This window comes from Cucurbita pepo, chromosome LG08, assembly GCF_002806865.2.
Source record: "Cucurbita pepo subsp. pepo cultivar mu-cu-16 chromosome LG08, ASM280686v2, whole genome shotgun sequence".
Lineage (NCBI taxonomy): Eukaryota > Viridiplantae > Streptophyta > Magnoliopsida > Cucurbitales > Cucurbitaceae > Cucurbita > Cucurbita pepo.
Genome location: NC_036645.1, coordinates 2932175 through 2951955, shown reverse-complemented (window position 1 = coordinate 2951955; position 19781 = coordinate 2932175). Strand labels below are relative to the sequence as shown.

General features: G+C 31.3%; 4 protein-coding genes and 1 long non-coding RNA gene across 5 annotated transcripts; 1 reads left to right on the top strand and 4 right to left on the bottom strand.

Annotated features, from left to right (window-relative positions):
- Positions 1-387: 387 nt before the first annotated feature.
- LOC111800076 (replication factor C subunit 3-like) lies at positions 388-7016 on the bottom strand. The gene is made up of 13 exons (XM_023683658.1): positions 6976-7016; positions 6564-6720; positions 5378-5556; positions 4595-4731; positions 4394-4492; positions 4043-4215; positions 2857-3035; positions 2074-2210; positions 1873-1971; positions 1276-1345; positions 1091-1168; positions 871-982; positions 388-526 (listed from the first exon to the last, which is right to left on the bottom strand). Exons 2-13 carry the CDS (start codon positions 6712-6714, stop codon positions 459-461), a joined length of 1482 nt encoding a protein of 493 aa, XP_023539426.1. The 5' UTR covers positions 6715-6720; positions 6976-7016; the 3' UTR covers positions 388-458.
- Positions 7017-7936: 920 nt separating this feature from the next.
- Positions 7937-9575, bottom strand: LOC111800745. Its single transcript, XR_002816013.1, has 3 exons — positions 9529-9575; positions 9117-9273; positions 7937-8109 (listed from the first exon to the last, which is right to left on the bottom strand). It is a non-coding gene; the product is annotated as an uncharacterized LOC111800745 (long non-coding RNA).
- Positions 9576-10071: 496 nt separating this feature from the next.
- On the bottom strand, positions 10072-14293 carry LOC111800075. The gene is made up of 5 exons (XM_023683657.1): positions 13346-14293; positions 12486-12518; positions 12074-12230; positions 10888-11066; positions 10072-10164 (listed from the first exon to the last, which is right to left on the bottom strand). Exons 1-5 carry the CDS (start codon positions 14234-14236, stop codon positions 10072-10074), a joined length of 1353 nt encoding a protein of 450 aa, XP_023539425.1. The 5' UTR covers positions 14237-14293.
- A 1699-nt stretch (positions 14294-15992) lies between these two features.
- LOC111801107 (AT-hook motif nuclear-localized protein 23-like) lies at positions 15993-16988 on the top strand. Its single transcript, XM_023685089.1, has 2 exons — positions 15993-16398; positions 16705-16988. The coding sequence occupies exons 1-2, from the start codon at positions 15993-15995 to the stop codon at positions 16986-16988; spliced, it is 690 nt and encodes a 229-aa protein (XP_023540857.1).
- A 1289-nt stretch (positions 16989-18277) lies between these two features.
- LOC111799624 (late embryogenesis abundant protein 6-like) lies at positions 18278-19382 on the bottom strand. Its single transcript, XM_023683043.1, has 2 exons — positions 19331-19382; positions 18278-18636 (listed from the first exon to the last, which is right to left on the bottom strand). The coding sequence occupies exons 1-2, from the start codon at positions 19376-19378 to the stop codon at positions 18355-18357; spliced, it is 330 nt and encodes a 109-aa protein (XP_023538811.1). The 5' UTR covers positions 19379-19382; the 3' UTR covers positions 18278-18354.
- Positions 19383-19781: the final 399 nt, after the last annotated feature.

Sequence of the window (19781 nt, the reverse complement as noted above, 5' to 3'; positions counted from 1 at the left end):
CTCCAACTCATTGGTAGTTGTCAAATTAATTTTTTTAATTTTTTTTAATTTGTGGTTATAAATTTTTTTCCATTATTTTCATTTAAATTTCAGTTAAATTATAAAAAATAAAATCTAAAAAACTATCCAAACTTTAAAAAATATCTTTAATTTTTTTTTTAATTTTTTTATTTATTCTATTTTAACTGATGAAATGACTCTAATTTTATTTATTATATTTATTATGATTAATTAGGATTTTAAAAGTTGGCTAAAACTATTAATAAATAAGAAAATGGCTAAAATAAAAATATAATTAATAAAATCCAAATAATATTACATGTAATATTTTATAAGTTTGTGTATAAATATATTAAACAATAATATGATCTGTATAACCAAGGGGAAGGCTAAAAGCGTCTTTTCCCCCAAACACCAAGCTTTCATTATATTGAGACTATTTATTTATTTATTTATTTTCATGTCGGCAAATAATTTTTCTTATTTGCTTCTCCCTTATAGCAGCTCATGAACTTCGCTATGAATTCTGTATAAGAAAATTAAGAATTTAGTAATAAATTATAATTTTAAACTATTAAATAAAAAAAATTAAGAAATTTTGAAATATATAGATATATAATTTTTTTTTTATTAATATTTTTTTCAGACAACCTTTTAAAATTCTTTAAAATATTAATAATTTTTTACTCCAGAAATAATAAGCAAATAAATTTAATTTTTAAAAAGAGAATAAAAAATACATTTTTTCCACACATAAAATTTTAAATATAAAACTTGATTAAAAATCAATTTTATGCTTTAATATATATATATATATTAAATTTACCTTAAAAAAGTTGTTATTTATTTTGTAGGTTAATTATAATTTACCTTCAATCTTCAAGAAGTGGTTAACGTTCTTTCTCATAGGATCATGCAGCTCTTTGATCACTGCTTCTTCCCCATAGCCTTTTTCAGTGACAAATGGTTTTTCCTCCATTTTCTGAAATTCAAATTAATATCCACATTATTATTATTATTATTATTATTATTATTATTATTATTATATATTTTAATTTATAATAAAATGAAAAAAAGAAAGAAAAATTACGTTATAATCGGCATAGAAACTTTCGACTCGACGCTGTAATTCTTCGTCCAAGAACTTCTTTAATTCGTCTACTAGAGTCTGTACGTACATACATTCATTATGAACTAGAAAAAGAAATCTCAATAAAATAATTATTTGTTTATTTAATAATTTAAAAAAAATGGGAAAAATAAATAAGAATTTACCTTAAAAATGAAATTGGGGGAGACATCGTATTCAATAAGCTTTTTTAGCTTTCCACGAACAATATACAGCCTGCACCAACAAATAAACTTTGCTTCTAAGAAAATTTTAAATTTTATTTATTTTTATATTTGTTAGAATTAGAAAAAGAAAAATTAAAAATAATTATTATTATTATTATTATTGTAGAGTTTATTTTTTATTTTTAATTAACACCCCTTAATTAAAAATATTTTTAAAAACCAAACAAAAATTTGAAAATTAAGACTGTGGTTGATAATTATATGGGTTCTTTTTTCTTTTTTCTTTTTAAATTATTCCCATAAATACCATTTTCACTTACTTTTATTGTTTTACATTTAAAAACTAATAAATAATTTTTTTAAAAAAAATTATTTTTAGAATTTGGTAAATAATTCAAATATTTAAGATATATATATATATATATATATATATATATATATATATATATAGAAAAAATAATAAAATAGTTATCAACCAAACCTAAAGAATGGTTTTTAATTTTTAATTTTGGTAGAAATTCTAAAATCTTTTAATGAAAAATAATATTTGAATAATGGTGAGAGATGTAAAATTACTGTTTTGGGCTTTGCTCCTCGACGATCTTCTTAGCAACATCTGCAATATCATCTTCCCAACCCGTCAACAATTTATTCTCATCTTCTTCAAACAATCGACTGCAAATTAATAATTAATTTCTTCATCAAAACCTCAATTTATTATTAAATAATAATAATAATAATAATAATAATTTAAAAAATTAAAAATAAATTCCTAACCTTTTTTTCCACGAAGCCTCCAAAGATCGAATGGCTTGTCGGAGGTTGTTCTTGGAATTGTCGGCGATTCTCTCTGCCATTCGACGCGACAAGTCGAATTCTTGTTGTTTTGCTATGTATTCCAGAACTTCCACTATCTAAAAATCAATTATTTATTTACAAAATAAATAAATAAATAAATAAATAAATATATATATATATATATATATATATATATATATATACTTTTTTTTTTTTATGAATTTATGGTAAAAAAAAACATGTTGATCTTTGTAATACATATTAGTTTTTTTTTTAAAAAGTTAAAAAAATAAAAAATAAATAAAGTTTTGAGTATAGTTTCTATTTAGTCCATAAATTTCAAAATATTACATTTTTATCCATATTCTTGAATTTAACGTTACCTTCTTACTTTTGAATCCTAAAATTTTGAGATTTTATATTTTTGCCCATAAGTTTTTATTATTATTTACATAATTTTTAATTATTTATGATAGTGATAATTAATTAATTTAAAAGAATTAATATAATTTAAAATTTTAAGGTGTACGTGTAAAATTATGAAATATGTGGACCAAATAGAAACTAAATTCAAAACTCGAAAGTAAAAATGAAATATTTTGAAAATTAGAGATCAAATATAAAATTAACTCGAAATTAAGAAATATTTTGAAATATAGTGACCAAATAGAAAAACTCGAGAATAAAAAATGTATTTTTTTTTTTCTAATTGTTTAAAATAAAATAATAATAATAAATAAATAAAAAGGAAAAAAATGTGACCTCTTGCTTTGAAGGTGGGGAGAGATGAACGTGAGTGCAGAAAGAGCTAAGAAGAAGAAGCTTAGAGACATCAGAGCAACAGAAGAAGATTTTGCTGCACCCTTTGTTCCTCTCAATTGCCCATTTTACGTACATTAGGGTTTCATTTGATAGCTGATCTGCTTCACATAACAATATCCCTACAACCATGCATTATAAATATTGTAACTAGCATATTACGCCTCGTTGAGCTATGTTCGGTCGTTCTATTAGCCTCCAAATAAAATAGTCGACAATAGACATTCTCGAGCTATGTTTAGGTTGATAGTTAAACTTACGACCCATCATGTAACAGCCCAAGTCTATCGCTAATAGATATTGTCCACTTTAGCCCGTTACGTATCATCGTTAGTCACATGGTTTTAAAACGCGTCTGCTAAGGAAAGATTTCCACACCATTATAAGAAATGTTTCGTTCCTCTCTCTGACTGATGTGGAATCTCATAGTCCAGTCCACCCCCCTTGAGGACCAACATCCTCACTGCCACACAGCTCGATGTCTAGCTCTGATACCATTTATAACAACTCAAGTCAACCACTAGCATATATTGTCCGCTTTGGCCCTTTACGTATCATCGTTAGTCTCACAATTTTTTTTTAAATGTGTCTACTAGAGAGAGGTTTTTACACCGTTATAAGAAATGTTTCGTTCCTCTCTCCAATCAATGTGGGATCTCACAATTCAATCCACCCCCTTAGGGACCAACGTCCTTATTGGCACACCGCTCGATGTCTAGCTTTGATACTATTTATAACAACTCAAGCCCACCACTAGCATATATTGTCCGCTTTGGCCTTTTACATATAATCGTTAACCACGCAGTTTTTTTAAAATGTGTCTACTAGAGAAATGTTTTTATACCATTATAAGAAATGCTCCGTTCCCCTCTATCACACACATTCATAATTTTTTTAATAAAACATTAAGAATCAAACACGAAAAATTAAAACTTGAACGTCAGATAACCTATCATAAAAAGACAAATATTAATACATTGACTATTGACGTTTTTTTTTTTTTTAAATTTAGACTCTGTTTTAACCAGCTGCACTATGTTTAAATTGAAATTTTTTACTATATGGTCGAAATATTTTAGATAAAAAAAATACGATTAATTAGTTAATAATTAACGTATGTATGTAGTACCTCGACATCTGGCATGATTACATGGCAAAGGGGATTGAGTTTCTTTGATGAGCTGGTCAATGACTTGTTTCTCAAAGCCTTTGGTTTGTGAGAGATTGACTTCCACACAGTGGGATGATTCCTTCACCTTTACTTCAATGCTCCCCACCATTTCACTCTGCCACGTCACACAGCTTCAACTCATTTAACCAACACCCCTCCACGTCATTAAATCCATTCTTATTTTTATACNTAATAAAATAGTTATCAACCAAACCTAAAGAATGGTTTTTAATTTTTAATTTTGGTAGAAATTCTAAAATCTTTTAATGAAAAATAATATTTGAATAATGGTGAGAGATGTAAAATTACTGTTTTGGGCTTTGCTCCTCGACGATCTTCTTAGCAACATCTGCAATATCATCTTCCCAACCCGTCAACAATTTATTCTCATCTTCTTCAAACAATCGACTGCAAATTAATAATTAATTTCTTCATCAAAACCTCAATTTATTATTAAATAATAATAATAATAATAATAATAATTTAAAAAATTAAAAATAAATTCCTAACCTTTTTTTCCACGAAGCCTCCAAAGATCGAATGGCTTGTCGGAGGTTGTTCTTGGAATTGTCGGCGATTCTCTCTGCCATTCGACGCGACAAGTCGAATTCTTGTTGTTTTGCTATGTATTCCAGAACTTCCACTATCTAAAAATCAATTATTTATTTACAAAATAAATAAATAAATAAATAAATAAATATATATATATATATATATATATATATATATATATACTTTTTTTTTTTTATGAATTTATGGTAAAAAAAAACATGTTGATCTTTGTAATACATATTAGTTTTTTTTTTAAAAAGTTAAAAAAATAAAAAATAAATAAAGTTTTGAGTATAGTTTCTATTTAGTCCATAAATTTCAAAATATTACATTTTTATCCATATTCTTGAATTTAACGTTACCTTCTTACTTTTGAATCCTAAAATTTTGAGATTTTATATTTTTGCCCATAAGTTTTTATTATTATTTACATAATTTTTAATTATTTATGATAGTGATAATTAATTAATTTAAAAGAATTAATATAATTTAAAATTTTAAGGTGTACGTGTAAAATTATGAAATATGTGGACCAAATAGAAACTAAATTCAAAACTCGAAAGTAAAAATGAAATATTTTGAAAATTAGAGATCAAATATAAAATTAACTCGAAATTAAGAAATATTTTGAAATATAGTGACCAAATAGAAAAACTCGAGAATAAAAAATGTATTTTTTTTTTTCTAATTGTTTAAAATAAAATAATAATAATAAATAAATAAAAAGGAAAAAAATGTGACCTCTTGCTTTGAAGGTGGGGAGAGATGAACGTGAGTGCAGAAAGAGCTAAGAAGAAGAAGCTTAGAGACATCAGAGCAACAGAAGAAGATTTTGCTGCACCCTTTGTTCCTCTCAATTGCCCATTTTACGTACATTAGGGTTTCATTTGATAGCTGATCTGCTTCACATAACAATATCCCTACAACCATGCATTATAAATATTGTAACTAGCATATTACGCCTCGTTGAGCTATGTTCGGTCGTTCTATTAGCCTCCAAATAAAATAGTCGACAATAGACATTCTCGAGCTATGTTTAGGTTGATAGTTAAACTTACGACCCATCATGTAACAGCCCAAGTCTATCGCTAATAGATATTGTCCACTTTAGCCCGTTACGTATCATCGTTAGTCACATGGTTTTAAAACGCGTCTGCTAAGGAAAGATTTCCACACCATTATAAGAAATGTTTCGTTCCTCTCTCTGACTGATGTGGAATCTCATAGTCCAGTCCACCCCCCTTGAGGACCAACATCCTCACTGCCACACAGCTCGATGTCTAGCTCTGATACCATTTATAACAACTCAAGTCAACCACTAGCATATATTGTCCGCTTTGGCCCTTTACGTATCATCGTTAGTCTCACAATTTTTTTTTAAATGTGTCTACTAGAGAGAGGTTTTTACACCGTTATAAGAAATGTTTCGTTCCTCTCTCCAATCAATGTGGGATCTCACAATTCAATCCACCCCCTTAGGGACCAACGTCCTTATTGGCACACCGCTCGATGTCTAGCTTTGATACTATTTATAACAACTCAAGCCCACCACTAGCATATATTGTCCGCTTTGGCCTTTTACATATAATCGTTAACCACGCAGTTTTTTTAAAATGTGTCTACTAGAGAAATGTTTTTATACCATTATAAGAAATGCTCCGTTCCCCTCTATCACACACATTCATAATTTTTTTAATAAAACATTAAGAATCAAACACGAAAAATTAAAACTTGAACGTCAGATAACCTATCATAAAAAGACAAATATTAATACATTGACTATTGACGTTTTTTTTTTTTTTAAATTTAGACTCTGTTTTAACCAGCTGCACTATGTTTAAATTGAAATTTTTTACTATATGGTCGAAATATTTTAGATAAAAAAAATACGATTAATTAGTTAATAATTAACGTATGTATGTAGTACCTCGACATCTGGCATGATTACATGGCAAAGGGGATTGAGTTTCTTTGATGAGCTGGTCAATGACTTGTTTCTCAAAGCCTTTGGTTTGTGAGAGATTGACTTCCACACAGTGGGATGATTCCTTCACCTTTACTTCAATGCTCCCCACCATTTCACTCTGCCACGTCACACAGCTTCAACTCATTTAACCAACACCCCTCCACGTCATTAAATCCATTCTTATTTTTATACCAAGTTTAATTAAATGCAAAGTAAAACAATATATATTATTTAAGTTTAAAAAAACATTTTTAAAATATAGAGGCAGAGTTTGTAATTGCATGATCCTTAAGGGGCAAACTTGTAATACAACCAAAGAAAATATAAATAAATAAATAAATATATACACATAAAAGGGAAAATAAAACCCAACCTTCAAGGCAAAAACTCTATCAACTTCCTTGACCTGTGGAGAAACAAAAGAATAATAATAATAAAAAAAAAAAAAGTAAGCTAAATTCCATATTTAAAACATAAAAGGAAAACTATAAATATAAGACAATAATAGAAAAATGAGTTAATTCCAATTATACCCCTATCTTGAGAATTTCCTAACTTATAAAATTTTAATTTTTAATTTTAATTATTTCAAATAATTCAATAAAATAGAATCATAGAACTCGAGCCAAACTAAAAAACAATACTTTTGATATTGTTCACTCTGAGTATAAGCTCTCGTGGCTTTGTTTTGGGCTTACGCAGGAGATAATATTTCTCACTTATAAACGGGACTCACTTCCAATAATTCTCAACAATCCTCCCCTCGAACAAAGTACACTATNATGAATTTATGGTAAAAAAAAACATGTTGATCTTTGTAATACATATTAGTTTTTTTTTTAAAAAGTTAAAAAAATAAAAAATAAATAAAGTTTTGAGTATAGTTTCTATTTAGTCCATAAATTTCAAAATATTACATTTTTATCCATATTCTTGAATTTAACGTTACCTTCTTACTTTTGAATCCTAAAATTTTGAGATTTTATATTTTTGCCCATAAGTTTTTATTATTATTTACATAATTTTTAATTATTTATGATAGTGATAATTAATTAATTTAAAAGAATTAATATAATTTAAAATTTTAAGGTGTACGTGTAAAATTATGAAATATGTGGACCAAATAGAAACTAAATTCAAAACTCGAAAGTAAAAATGAAATATTTTGAAAATTAGAGATCAAATATAAAATTAACTCGAAATTAAGAAATATTTTGAAATATAGTGACCAAATAGAAAAACTCGAGAATAAAAAATGTATTTTTTTTTTTCTAATTGTTTAAAATAAAATAATAATAATAAATAAATAAAAAGGAAAAAAATGTGACCTCTTGCTTTGAAGGTGGGGAGAGATGAACGTGAGTGCAGAAAGAGCTAAGAAGAAGAAGCTTAGAGACATCAGAGCAACAGAAGAAGATTTTGCTGCACCCTTTGTTCCTCTCAATTGCCCATTTTACGTACATTAGGGTTTCATTTGATAGCTGATCTGCTTCACATAACAATATCCCTACAACCATGCATTATAAATATTGTAACTAGCATATTACGCCTCGTTGAGCTATGTTCGGTCGTTCTATTAGCCTCCAAATAAAATAGTCGACAATAGACATTCTCGAGCTATGTTTAGGTTGATAGTTAAACTTACGACCCATCATGTAACAGCCCAAGTCTATCGCTAATAGATATTGTCCACTTTAGCCCGTTACGTATCATCGTTAGTCACATGGTTTTAAAACGCGTCTGCTAAGGAAAGATTTCCACACCATTATAAGAAATGTTTCGTTCCTCTCTCTGACTGATGTGGAATCTCATAGTCCAGTCCACCCCCCTTGAGGACCAACATCCTCACTGCCACACAGCTCGATGTCTAGCTCTGATACCATTTATAACAACTCAAGTCAACCACTAGCATATATTGTCCGCTTTGGCCCTTTACGTATCATCGTTAGTCTCACAATTTTTTTTTAAATGTGTCTACTAGAGAGAGGTTTTTACACCGTTATAAGAAATGTTTCGTTCCTCTCTCCAATCAATGTGGGATCTCACAATTCAATCCACCCCCTTAGGGACCAACGTCCTTATTGGCACACCGCTCGATGTCTAGCTTTGATACTATTTATAACAACTCAAGCCCACCACTAGCATATATTGTCCGCTTTGGCCTTTTACATATAATCGTTAACCACGCAGTTTTTTTAAAATGTGTCTACTAGAGAAATGTTTTTATACCATTATAAGAAATGCTCCGTTCCCCTCTATCACACACATTCATAATTTTTTTAATAAAACATTAAGAATCAAACACGAAAAATTAAAACTTGAACGTCAGATAACCTATCATAAAAAGACAAATATTAATACATTGACTATTGACGTTTTTTTTTTTTTTAAATTTAGACTCTGTTTTAACCAGCTGCACTATGTTTAAATTGAAATTTTTTACTATATGGTCGAAATATTTTAGATAAAAAAAATACGATTAATTAGTTAATAATTAACGTATGTATGTAGTACCTCGACATCTGGCATGATTACATGGCAAAGGGGATTGAGTTTCTTTGATGAGCTGGTCAATGACTTGTTTCTCAAAGCCTTTGGTTTGTGAGAGATTGACTTCCACACAGTGGGATGATTCCTTCACCTTTACTTCAATGCTCCCCACCATTTCACTCTGCCACGTCACACAGCTTCAACTCATTTAACCAACACCCCTCCACGTCATTAAATCCATTCTTATTTTTATACCAAGTTTAATTAAATGCAAAGTAAAACAATATATATTATTTAAGTTTAAAAAAACATTTTTAAAATATAGAGGCAGAGTTTGTAATTGCATGATCCTTAAGGGGCAAACTTGTAATACAACCAAAGAAAATATAAATAAATAAATAAATATATACACATAAAAGGGAAAATAAAACCCAACCTTCAAGGCAAAAACTCTATCAACTTCCTTGACCTGTGGAGAAACAAAAGAATAATAATAATAAAAAAAAAAAAAGTAAGCTAAATTCCATATTTAAAACATAAAAGGAAAACTATAAATATAAGACAATAATAGAAAAATGAGTTAATTCCAATTATACCCCTATCTTGAGAATTTCCTAACTTATAAAATTTTAATTTTTAATTTTAATTATTTCAAATAATTCAATAAAATAGAATCATAGAACTCGAGCCAAACTAAAAAACAATACTTTTGATATTGTTCACTCTGAGTATAAGCTCTCGTGGCTTTGTTTTGGGCTTACGCAGGAGATAATATTTCTCACTTATAAACGGGACTCACTTCCAATAATTCTCAACAATCCTCCCCTCGAACAAAGTACACTATAAGCTTCCTCTAAAGCTTATGGAGCTCTCGAATAGCCTCCCCTTAATCGAGGCTCGACTCCTTTCTTTAGAGCCCTCGAACAATATCACCGTGTAAGTATATTTCTACACATCACCATCAAATTTTTACAATTTATCATAACAACACTAGACCACATCTATGTAGGACAGTGACGTCGACGAGGAAGCCTTTCTCATTCATACCCTCACCTCCTATTTTAGTTTTCATCTTCACAAAATTTTCAATTTATTTTGACGATTCGGATCAATAAATTGAATAATAGTTTCATATAAAAAATAAAATAAAATTTTTAAAAATAAAATTTTAATGTCACACCTAGTCTTCTATAATAAGATTATATATATATATATATATATATATATATATATATACTTTTTTTTTTTTATGAATTTATGGTAAAAAAAAACATGTTGATCTTTGTAATACATATTAGTTTTTTTTTTAAAAAGTTAAAAAAATAAAAAATAAATAAAGTTTTGAGTATAGTTTCTATTTAGTCCATAAATTTCAAAATATTACATTTTTATCCATATTCTTGAATTTAACGTTACCTTCTTACTTTTGAATCCTAAAATTTTGAGATTTTATATTTTTGCCCATAAGTTTTTATTATTATTTACATAATTTTTAATTATTTATGATAGTGATAATTAATTAATTTAAAAGAATTAATATAATTTAAAATTTTAAGGTGTACGTGTAAAATTATGAAATATGTGGACCAAATAGAAACTAAATTCAAAACTCGAAAGTAAAAATGAAATATTTTGAAAATTAGAGATCAAATATAAAATTAACTCGAAATTAAGAAATATTTTGAAATATAGTGACCAAATAGAAAAACTCGAGAATAAAAAATGTATTTTTTTTTTTCTAATTGTTTAAAATAAAATAATAATAATAAATAAATAAAAAGGAAAAAAATGTGACCTCTTGCTTTGAAGGTGGGGAGAGATGAACGTGAGTGCAGAAAGAGCTAAGAAGAAGAAGCTTAGAGACATCAGAGCAACAGAAGAAGATTTTGCTGCACCCTTTGTTCCTCTCAATTGCCCATTTTACGTACATTAGGGTTTCATTTGATAGCTGATCTGCTTCACATAACAATATCCCTACAACCATGCATTATAAATATTGTAACTAGCATATTACGCCTCGTTGAGCTATGTTCGGTCGTTCTATTAGCCTCCAAATAAAATAGTCGACAATAGACATTCTCGAGCTATGTTTAGGTTGATAGTTAAACTTACGACCCATCATGTAACAGCCCAAGTCTATCGCTAATAGATATTGTCCACTTTAGCCCGTTACGTATCATCGTTAGTCACATGGTTTTAAAACGCGTCTGCTAAGGAAAGATTTCCACACCATTATAAGAAATGTTTCGTTCCTCTCTCTGACTGATGTGGAATCTCATAGTCCAGTCCACCCCCCTTGAGGACCAACATCCTCACTGCCACACAGCTCGATGTCTAGCTCTGATACCATTTATAACAACTCAAGTCAACCACTAGCATATATTGTCCGCTTTGGCCCTTTACGTATCATCGTTAGTCTCACAATTTTTTTTTAAATGTGTCTACTAGAGAGAGGTTTTTACACCGTTATAAGAAATGTTTCGTTCCTCTCTCCAATCAATGTGGGATCTCACAATTCAATCCACCCCCTTAGGGACCAACGTCCTTATTGGCACACCGCTCGATGTCTAGCTTTGATACTATTTATAACAACTCAAGCCCACCACTAGCATATATTGTCCGCTTTGGCCTTTTACATATAATCGTTAACCACGCAGTTTTTTTAAAATGTGTCTACTAGAGAAATGTTTTTATACCATTATAAGAAATGCTCCGTTCCCCTCTATCACACACATTCATAATTTTTTTAATAAAACATTAAGAATCAAACACGAAAAATTAAAACTTGAACGTCAGATAACCTATCATAAAAAGACAAATATTAATACATTGACTATTGACGTTTTTTTTTTTTTTAAATTTAGACTCTGTTTTAACCAGCTGCACTATGTTTAAATTGAAATTTTTTACTATATGGTCGAAATATTTTAGATAAAAAAAATACGATTAATTAGTTAATAATTAACGTATGTATGTAGTACCTCGACATCTGGCATGATTACATGGCAAAGGGGATTGAGTTTCTTTGATGAGCTGGTCAATGACTTGTTTCTCAAAGCCTTTGGTTTGTGAGAGATTGACTTCCACACAGTGGGATGATTCCTTCACCTTTACTTCAATGCTCCCCACCATTTCACTCTGCCACGTCACACAGCTTCAACTCATTTAACCAACACCCCTCCACGTCATTAAATCCATTCTTATTTTTATACCAAGTTTAATTAAATGCAAAGTAAAACAATATATATTATTTAAGTTTAAAAAAACATTTTTAAAATATAGAGGCAGAGTTTGTAATTGCATGATCCTTAAGGGGCAAACTTGTAATACAACCAAAGAAAATATAAATAAATAAATAAATATATACACATAAAAGGGAAAATAAAACCCAACCTTCAAGGCAAAAACTCTATCAACTTCCTTGACCTGTGGAGAAACAAAAGAATAATAATAATAAAAAAAAAAAAAGTAAGCTAAATTCCATATTTAAAACATAAAAGGAAAACTATAAATATAAGACAATAATAGAAAAATGAGTTAATTCCAATTATACCCCTATCTTGAGAATTTCCTAACTTATAAAATTTTAATTTTTAATTTTAATTATTTCAAATAATTCAATAAAATAGAATCATAGAACTCGAGCCAAACTAAAAAACAATACTTTTGATATTGTTCACTCTGAGTATAAGCTCTCGTGGCTTTGTTTTGGGCTTACGCAGGAGATAATATTTCTCACTTATAAACGGGACTCACTTCCAATAATTCTCAACAATCCTCCCCTCGAACAAAGTACACTATAAGCTTCCTCTAAAGCTTATGGAGCTCTCGAATAGCCTCCCCTTAATCGAGGCTCGACTCCTTTCTTTAGAGCCCTCGAACAATATCACCGTGTAAGTATATTTCTACACATCACCATCAAATTTTTACAATTTATCATAACAACACTAGACCACATCTATGTAGGACAGTGACGTCGACGAGGAAGCCTTTCTCATTCATACCCTCACCTCCTATTTTAGTTTTCATCTTCACAAAATTTTCAATTTATTTTGACGATTCGGATCAATAAATTGAATAATAGTTTCATATAAAAAATAAAATAAAATTTTTAAAAATAAAATTTTAATGTCACACCTAGTCTTCTATAATAAGATTATATATATATATATATATATATATATTATGCATTTTTATGATAAGGAAATGATATAATAAGATAAGAGATTAATTAAGGCATACTGACAATACACCTCCATTGCTTGTTCGCCGAAAGCCTGTCTGAGCATAGCTTGAATCATCGTCCTTTTCCCAACTCCCGGCGGTCCTTCGAATATATAATGCCCACATCCCTTCTCCTCCACCACTTTCTTCAACTCACACGCCGTTTTCCGATTGCATATAAAATCCTCCAGCACTTTTGGCCTGTATTTATCCCCCCACGTGTACCTCTCCTTCTCCGCCGCCTCTCCTCCGCCGTCTACCCCCACTCCACTCCCTCCCTCTCTCCGCCCGTACATTACTAATCTCTCCCTCAACAGCTTCTCTTCCTTCTCCGTCGCCCACCTCTCAATCTTCTCCGGAGACGACGAAGCAACCAACGACGTCGTTTTACCCACAACTGTTGTCGTCATTGGAGTTTCGTGTTGATTATGAGCTGGCGGCTTCGTATTGGGTTTTCCTATAAGGCATGGGGCCCACTCCTTGAGTTTTGAAACGACGGCGTATGAGAGAGAGGTTTGAGTTTGGGCCGTGGTTGTTGAGCTGGCGTAGTGGTGGGGACCAGTGGTGGTGACGTGGGTGGTGGTGAGTGGGCCATGGTGGTAATTGATGGCGAGGGAGGAGTCAGTGAGGCCGCGGTAATAAGGGCTGGATTTAAGGGGGGTTTTATCGAGGTCGTCGATTCGTTCGTTATGGGCTTGGAGGGTTTCTTCCGTCAAGTCGGAGTTCCGGGAGAAGAGGTTGAGACGGGCTAGGAGTTTGGCTAGCTTTGAGGACCAGGAGGATTTTGAGGAGAAGGAGGCTGTGGAGATGCTGCCACGGCGGCGTTGGCGGCGGCGCGTGTTGGAGTCTGACAGGGAACGGCGGAGAGAGGAGGAGGAGGAGGAGGAGTTGGGTTGTTGTTGTTGTTGTGTGGCAGCCATGAAGATCAAGTCGGGAGGAGGAGACGGCGGAGGAGACGGCGGAGGAGATCAGGAGAGATGAAAAAGTCGTACGTTTCCATTTGAAAGGGAGAGAAAAGGCTCGGAATGAGAAATGAGGTTTATAGGAAAGTTTTGAAAAAAAAGAGTATATTCTTTTTAACAAATTATTATTATTATTATTATATTTTAAAAAGTATCTTATAAATTAATTAATATTAAATTTAAATTTAACTTAAATGACAAGCTTTTAAATAAATTTTTAATTTTTAATTTTTAAATTAAAATTGAAATTTAGTCATTTATTAAATATACTTAAAATTAAAATACATTTTAAACCAAATTTAAAATATTTTGAACAAAACTTGAGAATCTATTAAAAATAAAATAAAATAAAAATAAAATTTTATTTAATTATTTAAATGGGAGGCGATATTGTTTGGAGGGGGTGGAGAATACAAAGGAGGCGATAAAAGCCATGCATAATTTTCAACAGCTTTGTTTGCGTTTCCGGAGGCAGGCGGAATAAGCAATGGATCGAGTTTGAATTTTCAATTTAATTTAATTTTTTTTTTTTTTTTTATAAGCTACCAGTAATAGTTGTAGTTCAATAATTTAAATATAAATCATCCGTCCAAATATTAGAAATTCAAATTTTTAATTTAAAATATTTTGAGTTGTTGATTTGATTTATATTATTATTACGTCATATTTAAATAAAAAAATTCATTAATTTTTTTTAATTAAAGATTGAAACTGAAATACGGTTAGATATATTAAAAAAAATGTATTGGGCCGAAATATTATGGGCCTTGAGTCCACGTTAATCCTTTAATGGGCCGGGCTTTGTACGAACTCATTTGGGCCCATTTGATTAATTGAAATTGAAACAAATGCTACGCAAATCAAAGTGATTCTGAGTTCGAACCGGATTTAGACCGGTATATAGAATTTCCTTAATATTTTCCTGCATCCCGATCATGTAACCTACTTATTTTGAATTACTTCTACGAGTAAATACTTATATGTGCAACTAATTAGTTCTTTACCGACCCAGCTAAAATAACTATGTGGGCTAACTTTCAACAGCTTATCGCTAGTAGAGATAGTTGGCAATTCTCTGGCGCTCCATTTAGATTGAAGGCTCTTGTGTCAAGACACGTTGTCAAAACTTAGCTCGATTAAGGGCCACTAATTAACTTCCAAAAAACTGAAACATGAATATGGTACTGAGTGACTGGAATTTCTCATAGAAGGTGCTGCTAATACCATAAAACAGTCAATTTCATCCTAAGAGAAATGTTTCGGTCCATATTCTGTATGGGCGTTAGAGCACTGAACATGATGATGTCATCCTCACCTTCTTCTAGTGGCTTATCAATGACCGTCTGCTTAGGATTCCATCTTTAATATTTTTGTCTTAAAAATAAGGAAAATATACTTTATACGACGAATAATATCTAATATTATTAAATTAAGATTAAAAATTATACCTATAATTAAATATATTTATTAATTTAAAGAAATTATCCCTTCATTGTCATAATGGATTTATATTATAATTTTTTAAAAAAAGAATATTAAGAAAAAGCACTTGTGGGTCTAATCACCTTTAAGACAACCTAAGCTACCATTCCCATACATTATATTATATATATATATATATATATATATATATATATATATATATATATATTTCTCCTATATTTATTATTATTATTATTTATTATTTATTTATTTTTTTTTTTTTAATCTCTTCATGTCTGGCTTAGACTTGGGCTTTGCTTCTCACTTTGTTAACCACCTGCAGCGGCGGCTGGATGCCGACGAAGGTTACGGCCAGTTCCACGACGGTGATGAAGACCACAACAACGCTCAACAACCCAACTCCGGCGGAGATATTATGGGCCGCCGCCCGAGAGGCCGACCGCCCGGTTCGAAAAATAAACCGAAGCCACCGGTTATTATTACCAGAGAAAGCGTTAACACCCTTCAAGCCCACGTCTTGGAAGTCAACACTGGTTGCAATGTGTTTGACTCGATCGCCACGTATGCTCGGAAATGCCAACGTGGCATCTGTATCCTGAGCGGTACTGGCACCGTCACTAATGTTAACTTGCGGCAACCTGCGACCGGTAGCGCCGTTATCACACTCTATGACAGGTTTGTTAAACTCAAAATTTTATAAATTAATGATTAGGTTAATTTTAATTTTTTTAATTTATTACAAATTATGTTAATTGAATTTCATTAAATTTGATCTATAATTGCAGGTTTGAGATATTATTGTTAAGGATATTTAGTACTAAATTATAGTTTACCGTATATATTATATTTGATATTTTATTATAAGGCAAATATCTAATATTTACATAGGTATATTTCCATTTATTGTTATTTCCATTTATTACTATTTCCTAATTTATTTGATTATAAATAATATAACTTTCACACTAGTGGATTAATTAAACATTCACAATTATCTTTGTGGGGTTTGTTTTTGCCGCCGCCTGCTCTGCCGGGGGTGACGAGTTTGAGTATCTTTCTCGCCGGAGGGCAAGGGCAGGTTATCGGAGGGAAGGTTGTTGGCTCTCTGATTGCGTACGGACCGGTAATTGTCATCGCTTCGTCGTTTACCAATGTTAGTTATGAGAGGCTGCCGTTGGACGACGGTGGAGGTGGCGGCGGCGGCGGCGGCAGGGACCCGTCAGGTGGGTCAGTTCTTGAATATGCCGTTGAACATGTCGGGGAATGAAGAACAGCTGCCGGTGGACGGATGGGGCGGTGGAAACTCCGGTGGAGAGCATCTTATTGGGAAAAAAAGGTTAGGGAATGTGCGGTGACTCGTAAATATTCGATATTTTAGTTATTAACGCGTAAATATACATGTTTAAAAATTAATAATATTTAAATTTGGTAATAAATATTTGATTTTTAGATTTATATAATTCCTAAAAGAAAAATAGAATTTCATTTTAATAACTTAGAAGAGAAAACATGTTTAGGTAATCATTTTTAGTTTTTATATCTCCAAAAAAAAAATTATTCTTTTATTTTTCAATATAATTTTTATTAAAAAAATCTTAAAAAAAGCATAATAAATCGACCTATTTCATAAACAAATAAATAAATATATATATATAGAAATCAATTGGCTTTATTTTTTACTTTGTTGAGCATGACGCTGTCTCCCGGGCTTTCCCTTCTATTTAGCGTAGTTCTAGAAGCTGAACAGCTAGCGTGGTTTTGAGAAGTAGTGTCGGGCCGCCGGGATTGAAAGAAGTAGTTCCTTTTCGGAATCAGAAGGACTGAAGGTTGGGGACTACGTTCAGGGATTGGTCTGTCTGTTCTTTCTCAGCCACTAAAGGAAGAAAGATCTCTGCTCTTTTCCTTGATTTGAATGAAGGGAGAGGTTCAGGAGCGAAGACGCTCGAACATCCTTATGCACTTGTTACACAACAACCCCTTAGAGGAAGGAAGAGCCAAGCAAGGCAGACAACTCATTTGTTTACGGGAGACGAAAAGAGTGAAAGAAGTCCAATGCAGGTAGGGTTACTCTCACAGCTTCTCTTTATCCTACAACATGGGATTGAGATTGATATTCTAATCTTTCTTCGAACGTATTGATTTGACCCCATAAGCGGGACCGCCACCCCATAGCATGTTGCCACCAGAAGCAGAACCCCATATTTCTTCTAGAGAATCTCCTAATTGTTCCAGAGCAACTAGAAAGAGTTCAGGTGTAGATACCTATCAAGAAGTTTTCGCAATTCAATCATGTATATCAAAGATTTGACATTTTCGAACTCGATCTGTAACTCACTATATATTATATGAATCTAATTTCTAAAAATTTAAATTTTAATATTACAATATACAATCTACAACATAATATTTAATTTAAATCCCGTGTAAACGAAGAATCTCTCTTTCTTTCGAAGTGGATTCTAACTGATAAAATGAGACTCGTAAATAAACTTTGAATAATTACTATGATATTTTGAATTTGTATATAATATTACACGACATCCCAAGATGTGGTAAAACTTTGAAGGAAAAACAAATGAAACAAAAACAGTAAATAATAAAAATTATTAGTTTTTGAGAGTAAGAAAATTTAACTACAGTAACTTCTTAGAGGCAGGAGTTCCGGCCATGTAGATGGTGCAGGGGGTTCCGTCCATAGTCAAGCCGGAAGCCATGGAAATGTTGGCGGCGGCGGCGGCGGCGGCGGCGTCGGAAGGTACAAAGGAAGTGGGAGGATTATTAGCATACATAGCCATTTCATTCTCAGCAATCATTCCAGCTCTAGCCACATGAAGATCCATTTCAGCTTCAGCCTCTTTTGCTAGTCTTACCTCATGAGCCACCTCCACTCTTGCCTTTGCTAGCTCCTTCTCAACCTACAATTCAACCATTTCATATAAACCCTAAATTTCCGTCTCGATTTCACCGTCTATTTCTCGTTTTTCAAAATCGTACACGGTTTTTATATCACGAGTTTCATTTTTTTCTTAATAAAACGTCTCGTTTCTATGTCAAATTTCGACTTTTTAAAATATTTCTTAGATTTGAGCTAAAGAGTGTGAAACCGAGTAGTTTGAGCTGAGCTAAACGTAATTATTTGTAATTCATGTTTCGTTCTCCATTCCAATTGATATGAGATCTCACAATCCCTCAATGTCTTCATTGGTATATCTGCTCGGTGTCTGGCTCTAATACCATTTGTAACAGTCGAAGTCCACCACTAGCCAATTTGTCCGTTTTGGCCCGTATCATTACAGTTTTTCAAATGCTTATACTAGAAAGAGGTTTCCACACCCTTATAAATAATATTCCGTTCCCCACTTCCACCAATATGTAATCTCACATTAAGCTAGTGATCGATTGTTGTTTGGTTCTAGGTGGACGAAGAGTTAGATGAGGAAAAAAAGTATTCAATGAGCCGAGCCGCAACAGATAGAGATTCGAAACCTACATGTCTCCTAATATCAAACACAATTATAAAATTACTTAAGCAATTTCTTTCTTGACGGTGAAAAACTGTCAAACTCATTTTCAAATGCGATACGAACATGAACGGATTTACGTGTTTACCTTCTCTTCGGCCTTTGCCTCGGCCTTGGCCTTGCGCAGGACGCTCATGTCGTGGAGTTTTTCCTTGACGGCTTGCATTTTTTAATTTTTTTTTTTTTTTTTTTGTTGGAGTAAAAAAAATGGAAGCTAGTTTCTTTGAAGTGATTTGAATGGTTAATGATTAAACCTAAGTTTTGGTGATATTTATAGTTTATTTGCATGGTTTTTATATGGACAATTGTAGAATAAGCATGAATTTTAGGAAAGAATTTGTGGTTCAATTGAAGCCCACTTATTTAATACCCTCAAATTTGTGGTCTTCCTAATTTCATTTGTCCTACTCTTAAGTGAAAACGTGCTTTTTTTATTTTTTATTTTTTTAATACTAGAAAATAATTAAAAAAATTTAAAAATATGAATATTGAATGGCAATCTTTAGATCCCATTTATAATCGTTAGAGGGCATTGCAGT

Excerpts from the sequence above, each read along its gene's own strand:
- LOC111800076 (XM_023683658.1), bottom strand. The coding sequence starts at position 6,714 with ATGGTGGGGAGCATTGAAGTAAAGGTGAAGGAATCATCCCACTGTGTG. Across the intron at positions 4,732-5,377 it reads CCCCACCTTCAAAGCAAGAG|ATAGTGGAAGTTCTGGAATA; the intron begins GTCACATTTTTT and ends ATTGATTTTTAG. Across the intron at positions 4,216-4,393 it reads GAGGAGCAAAGCCCAAAACA|CTGTGTGACGTGGCAGAGTG; the intron begins GTAATTTTACAT and ends AATGAGTTGAAG.
- LOC111800075 (XM_023683657.1), bottom strand. The coding sequence starts at position 14,236 with ATGGCTGCCACACAACAACAACAACAACCCAACTCCTCCTCCTCCTCC. Across the intron at positions 12,231-12,485 it reads ATAGAGTTTTTGCCTTGAAG|AGTGAAATGGTGGGGAGCAT; the intron begins GTTGGGTTTTAT and ends GTGACGTGGCAG. Across the intron at positions 11,067-12,073 it reads TAATCATGCCAGATGTCGAG|GGATATTGTTATGTGAAGCA; the intron begins GTACTACATACA and ends GCATGGTTGTAG.
- LOC111801107 (XM_023685089.1), top strand. The coding sequence starts at position 15,993 with ATGTCTGGCTTAGACTTGGGCTTTGCTTCTCACTTTGTTAACCACCTG. Across the intron at positions 16,399-16,704 it reads TATCACACTCTATGACAGGT|ATTCACAATTATCTTTGTGG; the intron begins TTGTTAAACTCA and ends GATTAATTAAAC.
- LOC111799624 (XM_023683043.1), bottom strand. The coding sequence starts at position 19,378 with ATGAGCGTCCTGCGCAAGGCCAAGGCCGAGGCAAAGGCCGAAGAGAAG. Across the intron at positions 18,637-19,330 it reads AGGCAAAGGCCGAAGAGAAG|GTTGAGAAGGAGCTAGCAAA; the intron begins GTAAACACGTAA and ends GTTGAATTGTAG.